The sequence below is a fragment of the Danio aesculapii genome, chromosome 24 (assembly GCF_903798145.1).
Source record: "Danio aesculapii chromosome 24, fDanAes4.1, whole genome shotgun sequence".
Lineage (NCBI taxonomy): Eukaryota > Metazoa > Chordata > Actinopteri > Cypriniformes > Danionidae > Danio > Danio aesculapii.
In genome coordinates, this window is record NC_079458.1 from 8,561,349 (window position 1) to 8,577,897 (window position 16,549).

General features: G+C 31.3%; 1 protein-coding gene across 1 annotated transcript in view; it reads left to right on the plus strand.

Moving 5' to 3' along the window:
• The window catches only part of slc4a2b (solute carrier family 4 member 2b), an 86,841-nt gene that overhangs the window by 42,723 nt on the left and 27,569 nt on the right, over positions 1-16,549 (plus strand). The window contains exons 4-7 of the mRNA XM_056451007.1: positions 6,966-7,128; positions 8,943-9,193; positions 9,614-9,741; positions 13,314-13,513. Coding sequence (XP_056306982.1) covers positions 6,966-7,128; positions 8,943-9,193; positions 9,614-9,741; positions 13,314-13,513 — 742 coding nt within the window. The remainder of the gene's footprint in view (positions 1-6,965; positions 7,129-8,942; positions 9,194-9,613; positions 9,742-13,313; positions 13,514-16,549) is intronic.

The following is a 16,549-nucleotide window of genomic DNA, read 5'->3' on the forward strand; positions in this document are numbered from 1 at the left end:
GCCTTTCTCAAATGACTTGTACAGTATGGTGATATGAGATTTTTGTAATATCGCACGGCCCTAAGCTGGAGCTTCAGGATGTGTCTTTGTGACTGCAGCTCTCCGTGTGTTTTGCTGAGTCAGTGGGATTTCACACACCTCTCAGATCTGGCCTCTAATCGCTCGGGCCGTACGCTCTAAAGAGGCTTTGCTTTGGCCTGCGGCTCTTCGTGGAAGCGCCAGCAGTGAGTCTTAGCCGCTCGAGGGCTCTTGTGGGACGTCAAGGGCTTTACTTTGGGTTCGGCCTGCTTTTCTTGTTGGCCTGAGCATTGTGGGTCACTGAGCATTGAATCTCTTCATATGTGTGCGACAATTTCTGGGCCAAGAGCCAAAACCTCAAGAGTGATTTCACTGCTGGTGAATGCCTTTCATGCGGGATGATATTGTCCACAAGGCTTTCATTCAGAACTTTTGATTTGTCACTTTTTGTCTTCTGGCGAGTTTGTTTAGCCAAAACCAGTAATGGCACCATTTCATTTGACTTTCTCCCATAGTTATTTGAATTTTTATTTTTTTATTTATTTTTTTTTTTCTGTTTTCTGCTTTAGTTTATACTATAAGGTGTTTTTAAAAGTAATTTAACAGTGTTGTTACAGTTATTTTGTTAATTAGTATTATTGTAAACCGAAAAATCAGGGTATCCGCGGGGTCTTAAAAGCTAAATTTTAGGCCTTAAAAAGTCTTTGACTGCCCACTCTACCAAATGGTTGACCATGTTTTTACTCTTTTAAATAATGACTGATAAAGTTATTTAAAGAATGACTGTTTTAAATGATGGTTACACACAGCATTGTTGATTTACAAAACAATCAAACAAACATAATCCTGTTGCACTACTACACTTTTTATTATTATTTTTTTTTTTATACAATAAAGCCAAAATCAAATCAAGAAGAAAACATATTAAATGAGAATCTGAAATTTTCAAAACGCTGGCAGCTAGCTCTCTGCAACTCTCACATGGTCACCCACTGAAGCCAAGTAGGGTTGCGCCCGCTCAGTACCTGGATGGGAGATCACATGGGAAAGCTAGGTTGCTGCCGGAAGTGGTGTTAGTGAGGCCAGCAGGGGGCGCCCACAACTTGCGGTCTGCGTGGGTCCTAATGCTCCAGTATAGTGAAGGGGACTCTATACTGCTTAGTGAGCACCATCTTTCGGATGAGACATTAAACTGAGGTCCTGACTCCGTGGTCGTTAAAAATCCCAGGATGTCCTTCGAAAAAGAGTAGGGGTTTAACCAATTTGCCCACTGGTCTCTGTCCATCATGGCCTCCTAACCCTCCCCACATTATGATGGATAATTCATTCCCCACAATATAATTCATCAGTCTGTCTCCTCTCCATCAATTAGATGGTGTGCGGTCTGGTGAAATATGGCTGTTGTCGCGTCATCCAGGTGGATGCTGCACACTGGTGGTGGATGAGGGGATCCCCCCCCCAGTGTGTAAAGTGATTTGAGTGTCCAGAAAAGCGCTATATATTTCATGGCACACTTTAAAAATAAATTAATTAATAAAACTAAATAAAAAGATGGTTTTAGTTTTCAGAAATGTTTTATTTTGAATATTTTTTACTACTTACACTTAATATTTTCAGATTTTTTTATAGTAAATGTATTAATTTCGGTACTTCACATATCAACCGTTTGGTAGAGGTTAATATTTTCAGAAATTATAGAATGTGTTGACAAAAAAATGCATTGAGTGTGTTAACTAACGACATTTTTACTCTATTTACCATAATGTTTTAATTACTTTCTTTACAGTAGCATTTGTTTAAAATGTCTCCATTTATTTACTGCTGAGAACACTGACACTGAAATTATTATTATTATTGTATTATTAAATGTATTATAATTTAATAATTTTTTTGATGGGGCAAGTCAAAATCTTTTCCAACTGGGATAGTCGAAAAACAAATCCCTAGCATTTAGCTTTGTCCAAGTCTAAAATTTCATTCATAATGCTCTTAAAAAGTCTTAAGTTTAATTTGGTGTAGCCTGTAGAAACCCTGGAAAAAATTAACTAATAATAATTATTATTATAACTAATAATAGGTATTTATAGTTCCTTTTCAAATATTTCCCAAGCATTGTATGATGGAGAGGATTTTGTTTCAGTGCATTTTTAATCATAATAGTTTTAATAACTAATTTCTAATAAGTTATTTATTTATTTTTTTGTCATGATGACAGTAAATAATATTTTACTAGATATTTTTCAAGATACTACTATTCAGATTAAAGTGACATTTGAATGCTTAACTAGGTGAATTAGGTTTACTAGGCAGGTTAGGGTAATTAGGCAAGTCATTGGACAATAATTGTTTGTTCTGTAGCTCATGGAAAAACATAATTTCTAGAGGGGGCTAATAATATTGTCCTTTTTTTTATGTTAAAACTGCATTTATTTAAGCCAAACTAAAATTAGAAGAAAGAAAAAAATTATAGGAAATACTGTGAAAATTTCCTTGCTATATTTGAAAGGAAAATATTTGAAAGAAATAAAATTTCACAGAAATGCTAATAAATTTGTCTTGAACTGCGTATCAGACTCAGTTTTAAACTCATTTAAGTAATATGTTAAATATTGATCTATTTATCCTTTAGTTGAACTCTAAAACTAAAATAACACTCTAAAATTAAAAATTGAAATGATTAAACAATACAAACATACAAACAACTCCTTTTGATTTTATCAGTAAGACAAAGTATATCTTTGATTGTAGTAATGATTGTATTGTAATTTTGTAAATTATTTTATTAAATGTCTGTAGTTTATTTCAGTATGTAAAAAAATAAGTTACACTTAACAATTTCCTGTACAGTAACTTACTAGCAACAGTTTGTCAATAACTTACTGTAAATCAATTACAACAAAAAATACTGTATTTACATTTGCAGCACTTGCATATATTGCCGTATATGTATTTACAGAATTACATGAATATATTTACTTTAAAATATATGCAGTAATTTTAACAATGCAACTTTAAAGTATAGCATTTTACTGTAGGACAGTTATGCACTGTTACAGTTCATATTACAGTTAAATACTGTGTCTTTTACAGAAATCATTAACGGTGTAAGAATAAATAATAAATGCTGCTTTTCCAACTACCTGAAACAACTTAAAAGATTTAGTATTTTGATTATTATATTATAACATTTATTCACAGTAACCCTCCTTTGTAAGTTCAGCCAAAGCACCAATAAACATAGGACTTTCAAGTATGTAATCTTTGTCCTGTGATGTTTCGAAGTGCAAATCGCCTTTGTGCATTGGGGGAAAGTTGCTGGTGTTACCGTATAAAACCAAAATTGACCAGTCTAGACCAACTGTTCTGAGCAAAACCAGTTAATCTGTTGTTCCCACATGCCAGTAAGAGTATTAAAGGCGCCCACGTAACATTTCATCACAGCAGATATGAAGCTTCGACGGTGCAGGATGACCATAATAACATGACGGACTTTCAGGAGAAGCTTTTGGAAAATGCTGAAGTGTGGCTGAGAAGATTTCTGTTGATCATTTTTTTTTCTACTGTAATTGTTTTAATTTTATTATTAATATTTATTTAGTCCGTGGAAAATTTAAATATGTTGTTTTTGTTCAATTTTTACAAGCATTTGCATAATTTTGTGAGCATCTGCTGATTCTGGCTTCATCTCAACATGGTAAGCTTGATTTATTTGGTGCACATTTAGGCCCTTGTTGGACTTAAAGGGGTAGTTCACCCTAAAATGGCAATTCTGTTGTCATTTAACCACCTTCAGAGCTGTTTCACATTCTTTTTTCCATTGAACACAAAAGAAGATATTTTGAGGAATGTTGGAAACCTGTAACCATTGACTTCCATTGTGTTTGTTTTTTTCAATCCGAGTTAATGGTTACAGATTTCAAACATTCTTCAAAATATCTTCTTTTATATTCAACAGAAGAAATGATCTCCTAATGCTTTGGAACTACTTTAGGGTGAGTAAATAGTACGTTTTAATTTTTGGGTGAACTATCTCTTTAAATCCATACCATATCGTATCATATAGCGCAATTTTGAAGCTGTAGCAGGAACATTACACTCAAAGTAGACTGGATGTGTAATCTGACCCCTCACCATGGTGGTGTGTTGCATCCATCATCCTAATGTGTAACAGAGGCTAGTGCTGTGCAGGTAAACCTCACTGCTCTGAACCCGAAAAGGTGTTCTATCGACAGACACTAGATGCCATGGTCGTTAGCCTTCTTGTTAGAGCAACTGACTCTCATGTGGAGAGTCACCGGTTTGATCCCTGCTCAGAGCAGGTTGGGTGGTATAGGACCAGAGGGGTTACAAATGCATTATTATATGCTCTGCTTAATGTGTGTAATGTAGCATGAGCTCTGCTGTCTCAAAGCAGGACTGATCTCGCTTGCTGAACATGCAAGAACAGGTCCAGATGAGATGATGATGATAATGCTCACATTGTTTGCATTTTTATTAGCTACAAACTTTCCCATGTAAAATTCTGAACAAAGTTTGTGTGTATTTGCATAAAGAGTGTTTGTTTTTTTTTAAATACATAATTAAATAGCTAGGTTTACAGTTGTATAAAGAGATGGTGCACCCAAAACTGAAGATTTACTCACCCTCAAGGCGTTCTAGGTTTCTTTCTTCTGTTGAACACAAAAGAAGACATTTTGAAGAATGCTGAAAACCTGTAACAGTTGGCTTCCATAGTATAAAAGTCAATGGTTACTAGTGATGGACGTTCGGATCATTTTACTGATTCAGACCTTTGAGTCACGTTCAGTGAGGTGAATGAATCTTTTTTTTATTCTTTGAGTAATTTCGTTCATTTTGCCAAAATATTATTAAAATGTTACGAGTTGCTTCCAAACTCATCTACAACTACACCAAATAAAATTCACCTTTCAAGTCTTCTGGTTTTTGAGTCGTTCGTTCATCACGTGACTGCATGTAAAGAGAGATCACTCAAACCCGAGGATTCGAGAAATGGATTTGTGGTATTCTGCATTTTCTTTTTAACAGTGTAATGAGATTTTGACTTGTATTTGCTTTTATATATTTGGATATTTGCTTTTTGCCATTACAGTAAATGCTTCAGTGATCTGTAAAGCCTTTAGTGTTTGCATTTGATTTACATTATGTCATGTTTCCTATTTCATTTAGAAAGACTGACTGCTTTAGAATGAAAATCAAGTGTGGTTGTATTTTTATTTGATTTATTTTATTTTTTGGAAAATTACTCCCTCTAGTGATCGTTTAAGGGCATTGTTAGCAGTGAAGTGAATTGTTTCTTCATAATAGCAAGATGCATACTCTTGAAATACTGTCAGGATTCAGGAACAGCCAACCACAGAAATAATGAACAAAAAACATGCAATTTGATTTCAGTTACTATATAATTATTAATTGCTATTAATATTTAAACATGTTTTATTTATTTACATTTACTAGTTTTATTTAAATAGATTAAAGTGAAAAGTGAATAAAATCTGTTTTTGGTTTGAAATTTTACAAAAAATTGTTCTTTTTCTTTGCTATTTTATTTTACCTTGGTGTGATTATTTTTATTTTTATTTTTTATTATTATTTTTAATGTTTTTATTTTTTTCAGGTTTTAATATTTTATCAGCTTTTATTATTTTATGAATAACAATACTAATAAAATACTACTACTACTACTACTACTACTACTAATAATAATAATAATAATAATAATAATAATTATTATTATTATTATTATTATAATAAAATATTATAATAATAATAATACAAATATTACTACTACTACTACTAATAATAATTATTATTATTATAAAATATAATAATAATAATAATAATAATAATAATAATAATAATACAAATATTATTACTACTACTACTACTACTACTACTAATAATAATAATAATAATAATAATAATAATAATAATAATAATAATAATAATTATAAATATAATAATAATAGTAATAATAAAAATATTATTACTACTACTACTACTACTAATAATAATTATTATTATAATAATTATAAAATATAATAATAATAGTAATAATACAAATACTACTACTACTACTACTACTACTACTACTACTACTAATAATAATAATTATAAAATATAATAGTAATAATACAAATACTACTACTACTACTACTACTACTACTACTACTAATAATAATAATAATAATTATAAAATATAATAATAATAATAATACAAATATTATTACTACTACTACTACTACTACTACTAATAATAATAATAATAATAATAATAATAATAATAATAATTATTATAAAATATAATAATACTATTAATAATACAATATTAATAATAATAATACAAATATTACAAATAATAATAATACAAATAATAGTAATAATACTAATAAAATACTATTACTACTACTACTACTACTACTACTAATAATAATAATTATAAAATATAATAATAATAATAGTAATAATACAAATATTACTACTACTACTACTACTACTACTACTACTACTAATAATAATAATAATAATAATTATAATTATAAAATATAATAATACTATTAATAATACAATATTAATAATACAAATATTACAAATAATAATAATACAAATAATAGTAATAATAATAATAATACTAATAAAATACTATTATTACTACTACTACTACTACTACTACTACTAATAATAATCATAGTAATAATAATAATACAAATAATAATTCATATTATTTATAAGCAAAATTTTGTAACACTCAAGGTCATTAACCAAAGTATCTATATGCAAGACATAAAAGAATATAAAAAAAATCATAAATATTAATCCAAATAAATGCAATTAGGAGATAGCATGTTTAAATAAATAATGTAATTTTGGGTCTTGATCTGTTTTTTTTCTTCTTCTTTTTTGGCCTAATCCTGTGCGTCCTCCTGCAGCCTGAGTCTTCATCCTCACCTGTCCGTGTGCCACAGAGGGAGGAAGAGGAGGAAGATGACCTGAACAAATCATTAGGGGTTCAGCGCTTCCAGCAGATCCTCAGTCCCACTGCCAGAGTTCCCGGCGATCAGCACCGCTCCTACAATGAAGAAGACTTTGAGTGTAAGTTCACAGCCCATATTTTTTGTTTTACTTAACTTTGACCCATTCCCAGTTCTATTTTTGTACCCCTACCCCTTCTCATTGGCTCTTGGAACAGTGTGAAGGTGAAGGGCTTTAAAATTTACCCCTAAAAAATTGGACACCACTACAGCACCTGCACATGTCATCGTATGTCATCGATCTCTTGCTTCATATAAGATCAGACGATCGCGACTGCTGTAGTTATTCCAGTATTGTTGTTTTTTGGTATTTATCTTTAGGAAATCATTGAAGGCAACTATATCATGTTATCATAATGATATAATGTGGCAATAAGCTCGTAACTATACTGTGCATTTACATCGTGGCCATAATTATCTATGTAAACACACAAAAAACAACATTAACATTATGGCAGACACTGTAAAAAGGTCATTCTCAGCCACTAGACTTTTCTGACAGGGTGTTCGAGTGTCATTGAGTGCTTTGTTGAGTCCTTCAACTGCTTTGTTGCAGTTCATTTTATTGCATTGCTCTGGATTCTGTTGCATTGGATTCTATTGTGTTGCATTTGTTTGCATTTAATTTGATTGCATTACTTTTGCTGCATTTTTATTATATTTTATTGCATTGTCACATTGCATTTTGTTGAATCGTTGCAATTGCATTTCATCGTTGAATAGTTTTTTGTTGCAGTTCATTGTATTGTATTGCATTGCATTTTACCTGCTTGCATTGTATTCTGTTCCATTGCATTTTTTTCCGTTTTATTGCATTGCACTGGATTCTATTGTATTGGATTCTATTGCTTTGAATTTACTTGCGTTTTATTTATTTATTTGCCTTTTGCTGCATTGCATTTTATGGCAATGCATTTTGTTGCATTGCATTGTTGCAGTTTTTTGCATTTTATCACATTGCACTGGACTCGGTTTCATTAAATTCTATTCCACCGTATTTGTTTGCATTTAATTGTATTTCATTACTTTTGCTGCATTGTATCTTATTGCATAATACTACCCTGCATTTCGTTGCATTGTACTGGATTGAATACTGTTGCAAATGCATTCCATTGCATTTCATTCTGTCAAATTGTTTGTTTTTCTTTTGCAGTTCATTTTATTGCATTGCATTTTATTTTATTGCATTACACTGGCTTGTGTTGCATTGGATTCTATTGCATTGCATCTGTTTGCATTTAATTTATATAACTGATTGCATTACTTTAGCTGTATTGCATTTTATTGCATTGCATTTTATAGCATTGGATTTTATTATTTTGCTGCATTGTTTCCTTGCAAAGTATTGCATTGCATTTTCTTGCATTGCATTGCATTGAATTCTTTTGCAAGTGTATTCCATTGCATTTAATCCTGTCGAAATGTATTTTGTTGCAGTTAATTTTATAGCGTTGCATTTTGCTTGGTTGCATTGCATTCAATTGCATTGCATTTTTTCTTTGCATTGGATTCTACTGCTTTGCAATTATTTTGATTGCATTACTTTTGCTGCATTGCTTTTAGTTGCATTGCATTTTAACTTTTTGTATTACTTTTATATTGCTTTATATTTTATTGCATGCCATTTTGTTTGCATTTAATTTTATTACATTACTTTTGCTGCATTGCATTTATTTTTTGCCTTGCATTTCATTAAATTACATTGCGCTGGATTCTGATGCATTGCATTTTATTCTATTGCATTGCATTCCTTTACATTCCATTTTATTGCATTCAGTTGCGTTAAATTAAATTGTGTTGTATATTATAGATTTAGAAAGATTAAAAACAAAAAAACACCAACATGAAGTTTAACTCCATTGCAATGACCTCCAGATCACCGTCAGTCCTCCCATCACATCCATCATCCTCTATCCAAACTCCCGGGAGACAACAGGAGGAAGAAGAGCGGGAGGAAGAGGAGACGGAGCAGCAGCAAAGCCCACAAAGTGTGTTCAAGCCCCAGCGGTGCTCTGGCCATCGAGGAAGGTGAAGATGAGGAGGAAGAGGAGGAAGAAGAGTCTGCAGAAAACCAGTGTGTCACTCCAGCACTGACAACAGACAATGAGAGAAAAGACAATGTTCAGGTAAACACTAAATGTCTTCAATAATGGTCAATTTAACTTTTTAAACATTCAAACACATTGTCCAACAAACACATACACAACAATTAACAATAAAAGAAATATTACAAATAATTCATAAAGTAATATAATTATTGATAAATACAATAAGTTAATAATAATAATAATAATAATAATAATAATAATAATAATAATAATAATAATAATAATAATAAATAAAATAACAAGATTTGTTTTAGCTGAAAATGCTTAAATAAAATCGATAAGTCAGCATTTTCCGACCCTTTAAGTCATGCAGGCAAAACAAAATGAATACCTGTTGCTCATGATGATACGTTTGAGATCTTAAGACTCTACATGAATAGTCTGTGCATTACAATATCTTATATTTTTCATTAATTCTGTCATTTCTCTCCGGTGTAGTTCTTTGTGTCAGATGATGACCCTCATGTTTCTACCACTGAGACGTCAGATCCTGTTCCAACAAGAGGAATATTGATTGTGCCGACGTCTGCGGTGTGTTCAGAGCCTCAGGACAGCACATCCACAGAGTGAGTCCTGCTCAAATCTGGATCATACATACTCTACACATTCACTGAAATATTATATATATATATTAACATATTAACATATATATATATATATATATGATTATAAATGATTAAGGAAATTCTATATTAAGCCAGCTTAATTTGAAGTATTTTATCATAAAATAAACCATAGTAAGGTGAATCGCGTGAAGCTGAGGTGGATCCTGGCCACTTTTTCACTACAGAAATCAAAATACAAGGAAAAAATAGACAAAATGTATTTCTTTTTTTATCATTTAATTATTTTATTAATCATATTTCATTTAAATATTATTAATAAAATGAAATTATATAATAATAGTTAATTATGTAATTTATTAATAATATTTAAATAAAAAAATATTAAATAAAAGTATTTAATTATTTTATTAATAATATTTCATTTAAAAAATGAACGTTTTTATTATTTGCTATTAATTAAATCTAATCAGGATTCACTGAGGTAGTAATTTAATTTCAGGTTTTTATTACATTGATTTAAATATGTTTTAGTAATCTATATTGTTGTACAGCTTTTTGTTTATTCATTTCTTTTATTTAATGTTTACAAAAATACAAAGGAAATCATGCAGATGCATTACATTAGTGAGAATGTAACTTGTTAAATCTTGAAAAAGAATCATGAAAATAATGACACTGTCTTAATGAATATTAATGAGTTAACAGTTCTATGGATATTAATTAATCAATTAATATGGTAACACTTTAGTGTTTTAAGTAAAAACTCACACCATTTACTACTAGCTTCTTACCTGCCTACTATTAAGATATCAACTATTTATTAGCACTGATAATGTTTGATCTTATTTTACATCCCTAATCATACCTAAACCCAGCTAATAACTTTTAATAAGCAGCTAATTAATAGTTTGAACTAAAAGTGTTGGTTAATGGTTTGTTAAATTATTTATTTTTAGGTTTTTTAAATGTATTTATTTATTTATATATCTTAGATTTCAAATTTCGTTTATTAAAAAAATATATTATTATTAATATTATTATTTATTTATTTGTTTGTTTGTTTTTTTTGCAGTTTCCAAATGTACATAGATGTATGATTAGTAGTGTTTTCCACAATGGAAACACATAAAACAAATCTAGGAATCCAGAAAATTGTAGAGAAAAAAATAAGTGAACCATGAATATTTATGAATGATAAGAAAAACATTTTTTATTATTTATGCAGTTGTGCGTTTCATAATTTTTCCTGTGAAATATGACCTGAACATGTGCTTTTGTTTAGCTTGGAAACTATGTTTGTAGTGTTCTCTTTGAAGGAGAAGTTGCCATCTCATTGTCGACATTTTCAGTTTTGTTATGCGCTCTTCTGAAATACTGGTTGTATCCAGTGTTTCTGGTGGTTTACTGTAAACCGAACGAGTGTCTGTCAGTGTTCACACACATATATATACACACGCACGCACGCACACGCGCACACACACACACACAACCTGTTGGTTTCCCAGTGCCAGTTATTTAAAAGAGCAGCAGGGCATCAGCTCTCCATCAGCACTGTCTCCATCATTCAGCCGTAAACACCAGTAACCTTATAAAGCGCTCACCGTCCCTTTCCTCTTTACATCTCTCTACATACACTGACTTCTGGTCTCCAGTGAACTGAAGTGAACAATGACAGGGACATTTAATTTCTACTGTTTTAGCTTTAAAAACACTCAGGATAAACTGCAGGTAAGATTTTTTTTTGGATTCTGTGTTTTAAAATTGATTGCACATTTCTTATTTTTTCTGTATGGTGTTAAAGTGGTATTAAATGTATTTTATGAAGTGTTTGTGTGTGTGTGTGTGTGTGTGTGTGTGTGTGTGTGTGTGTGTGTATATGTATACAGAATATAAACCTGTAGTTTCTGTTGAAGATCCATCATTTGAACCATGTTAGTTATAATGCAAAATGTCCATAAAGATGCTCTAAACGGGGTGGAGTAACAACTTCTATAGAGTAGAACACCATCATTTCTTAGTGCAAATTATATTGTTTTACACACACGGGCATTTAAAAAAAATCCAATATTAGCTTTGGTAAAAACATGCACTAGTTTTCCATATTAATTGAAATATATGCAAATGGAACATATAGGGTTCATATTTACAATTATTATTGAGAATATTGGATATTCTATTCTAAAACATAAAATCACTTACAAAAGCTAACACGTATTCAAATCTCATATATAAATCACATAAATAAATAATGGGGCTATTTATTAAGAAATGAAAGTTTATATTTATTATTTATTAAGAAATGAAAAAAAAAATCCTACTTTGATAATAATAATAATAATAATAATAATAACTATCATGATGACGATTATTATTAAGTTGGATATTGTTTATTAATTAATTTTTTTATTTTTTTTAAGTCTACTTTTACAATTTGACACATGCAAATCACTGCAGAAATGTTCTAACCAACAGGCCCATGTCATATACAGTACAGGTAATGTAAATTCCGCTTTTAAATAATAGATCACCTATAGCTTTCATCATGAGCCATGGCTGTGGTCCAAATGACACAAATGTTTTCAAAGTGCACTTCGAAGGGAGCGCAATTGTAAACATGAAGATCGCTAAAACGGAACTGTAACAATACTTTGAAAGCAAATTACACCTAAGAGAGATGACTTTAATGCTTTAAAAAAAAAAAAAATTCCAAGTTTAAATGTTAGAATGTTTTAAATGAATAGGGCGTAATGGGGATAACTGGGAATAGAACACAGCCAGGAACTATGTTTCTAACTACACCTTCAGAGATGAAGTTGCAAGCATAGAAGTTTGTGACGCAGTTTGCGAATGTTAGTTGGAAAGATGGATTTGGGAAACGCCAAATCAATGAACTATGTTTGTAATGACGCAACTTGCGAACTTAGTTGGCTAACGATGGTTTTCTGAAACGCACCTCTGGCAAGTAAAATAATATTGTCTTTGCCTTACAGTAAGGTAATTTTTCTTATCCAACCGGCAGATTATTCAGCTTGTTTTAAGGAAAAACCCACTTAAAATTTGACTTATTTCTGGAAAAAATATAAGTGAAAGTAAGAAAAGCAATTTTGGCAATGTAGTTGTCCTATTATTTCTTTCTTTTCTAGACAAGTAAAAATAGTGTCCTGTTTTCAGAAACAATATGTCAAAATTAGGTGAGTTTTTCCTTAAAACAAGCAAATTAAGCTGCCAATGGGGTAAGCAAAATAATCTCCTTTCAAAGCAAGATGATATTTTTGCTTGTCTAGAAAAAGCTTCTTGATTTTTAAGAGTTTTTAGATAGTTGGACTAAAAACAAGACAAAATCTTGAAGAGCATTTTTTCAATGTGATGAAAAATTCACCTACTGTACATTATTATCATCATCATTCATTTTCCTTCGATCTAGTTTTTATTTCAAGTTTGCCACAGCGGAATGAATCTTCCACTCAGCATATGTTTTATGCAGTGGATGCCCCTTCAGCTGCAACCTAATGTTGAGAAAAGAACATCATACATTTTTTTTTTAATTATTATATTATTTTTTCTTCTGGTAGAGCGTCTGAAGCGGCTCCTGTGTCCCCGAGCGCTGCTGACCACGGCTCTATTCCCCGTGTGTCGAGTCGCAGCTACGACCTGCAGGAAAGAAGGCGAACAGGCAATATGACAGGGACAGAACAGGCCAAATACCAGCGCATTCCCACTGATGAATACGAGGCACGCACCCTCGCCTCCGCCGACCTGGATGGCATTAAAAGTGAGTTTCTACACATGGGCACGCACTGTTTGATCACTAGTGTCACAACTGATTTCACCTGGTGCTAAATTGACATTTCACCCAGTCACTTACTATCTTTCAGCTTAGTCCCTGATTTATCAGGTGTCGCCACAGCGGAATGAACCACCAATTACTCTGCCATATATTTTTATGCAGTGGACGCCCTTCCAGTTGCGTCGACAGTTCACCCAAAACTGAAAATCCTGCCATTTTTACTCACACTCCACTTGTTCCAAACCTGTTTGAGTTTCTTTCTTCTGGTAAATATAAAGGAAGATATTTTGAAGAATGCTGGAAAAAAACAACTATTGACTTCCATAGAATTGTTTTCCTATTAGGGATGTCAATAGCTGCTTTTTTTTTTTTTCAACATTCTTCAAAATGTCTTGTTTTGTGTTGAACAGACGGAAAAAATTCATAACAACTTGAGTGTCAGTAAATGGTGAGGTCATTGTTATTTTGAGTGAACTGTCCCTTTAAGATGCATTCAGCGCAGTTATATTGGCCACCAGTGTTCAAATTTCATTAAGAGCCTTCCTTCCTGTGATGTCATCACTTTCAGAGAAATGAATACTGTTCATTTTACAAGAACATATTAAAGCATAGGTCTCAAACTCGATCCAACTCCAGCTCCAATGTAGCTCCAACTCTAATTAAGCACACCTGATTGAACTAATCAAGGTGTTCAAGAGTACTAGAGACTAGTAAGCAGGTGTGAGTTGGAGCTAAACTGTGCAGAGCTGTGGCCCTAAAGGAAATGAGTTTGAGAGCGTTGTATTAAAGGGATAGTTTACCCAAATATGAAAACTTCCTAGTAATGTGCTCGCCCTCAGGTCATCCAAGATGTAGATGTAGTTTTTTTTTTTTAGTAGAAGATTAAATAAGCTTAGTCTGTAGTCCTTTGTGTTTTAATATAATGGCTGTCAATGGTTACCGGTTTATTTAATTAAAAAGAAATAAAATAAAAATAAATGCATACAAATGAGTCAACTCTGGAGCCACGTGGATTGTTTTGGACTTGTTTGTATGTGTTTGTTTTTAATTTTGAAAATTGATTTATTTTAATTTGATTAAAATCACTGATTCGGCTAAAATTGTCTTTAATGTCCTAATGAAGAAAATCAAGTCACCTACATCTTTAATTAATTTACTGTACAATATAATATTCGGTTGAACTGTCTCTTTTTTAATTGATCAAAACTGAAAGTAAAGATGTTTGTAAGGTTACAAAAGACCATTTCAAATAAATGCATATTAAATTTAGATCTTTAATAAATCTTAAAATAGTATTAAAAAATTAAGTATTAAATTAAAGTATTAAAAATTAAGCTGGACAGCTTTTTAAAACATTTATAATATTAATGATTTCTTGATAGCAGCATATTAAAATGATTTCTGAAGTATCATCAGACACCACAAACTAGATGAAAATTTAGCTTTCCATCTCAGCATTAACTTACATTTTAAAATGCATTTAAATAGAAAACCGCTAAATAATAACATACATTTAAAAAAATGCATATTTAACTGCATTTATTATCAATAAATTTCACTTATAGGCATTAAACTGACACCAATTTAGTAGTTTTAGTTCATTCTTGTTTTGTCTAGTTTCACTCTATTCAATTAGAAATCAAGCGCAGGTCCATGACGCAGACTTCTGGGATTGCAACATGTACAAGTCAAGAGTTTCCACAATTTTCTTGGTCTCTCGGGTGATTTGTCCTAAGCACCCCTCTATACTTCACAGCAAGAGCCTTTTGTGGCGCAGCAGAGCAAACCTTTATCAGACTTCAGCTGTATATCAGCAGCTTCTCTAATGTTCCCCATCAGCTTGCACTAATGAATCTGAGAAAGCCTCATCCGCTGGCATACGCTCCACACAGTTGCTGATTACCTGTGGATGTTACAACACCAATTTACAGAAAAACTTGTTTAAAGGGACTATTTATATGCATTTTCTTTTATATATACAATTGAATTCAGAATTATTGACCCTCAGGTTAAATTTTAACTTATGTTTTTTCCCCAATTTCTGTTTATGGGGAGAAGATTTTTAACACATTTCTAAACATATGTTTTAATAACTATTTTATTTTCGATAGTCAACAGAACAAACCATCATTATACAATAACTTGCCTAATTACTCTAACCTAATTAACCTAGTTAAGCCTTTAAATGTCACTTTAAGCTGTATAGAAGTGTCTTGAAAAATATCTAGTCAAATATTATTTACTGTCATCATGGCAAAGATAAAATAAATCAGTTATTAGAAATGTGTTATTAAAAATATTATGTGTAGAAATGTGTTAAAAAAAAAATCTTCTCTCCGTTAAACAGAAATTCAGGGAAAAAAATAAACAGGCGGGCCAATAATTCAGGAGGGCTTATAATTCTGATTTCAACTGTATAGATGTTCTGTAGACAATCGAATGCTTAGTAATAATAATAATAATAATAATAATAATATTAATGCTTAATAATCTTGACCTTAAAATGGTTTAAAAAATGTATACCGGATTTTATTCCAGCCAAAATAAAACAAATACGACTTTTTCTCCATAAGAAAAAAATATGATCAGAAGTCTATTTATATATTTTTTTCCAATACTTCTCAAGTGATTCTCAAGCAATTTTTTTTATTTTTACAGTATTTCCTATTATATTTTTGTTCTGGAGTAATTTATTAGCCTCCTTTAACAAATTCTGTTTTTGATTGGCTACTGAACACACCACTGTTGTCCAGTGAAATTACCCTAACTTGACTAACTAACCAAATTAACCTTGTTAAGTCTTTAAATTGCATTGTGTGAATTATTCCTAGCCATTTTTACTCACACACGCACTGAATCGCTGACCCAAAAACTGACTTTACGAAGTGTAAATCATTGTAATGTTGTCTGAATGAGAGAACAGAATAATTTTCAGATAATTGTGAAGTAAATATTCTAGCCTGCATGACTGGTTACTCAAAAGTCTTATTCAGGCCCATTCACTGTGTTTTTTTTGGACCT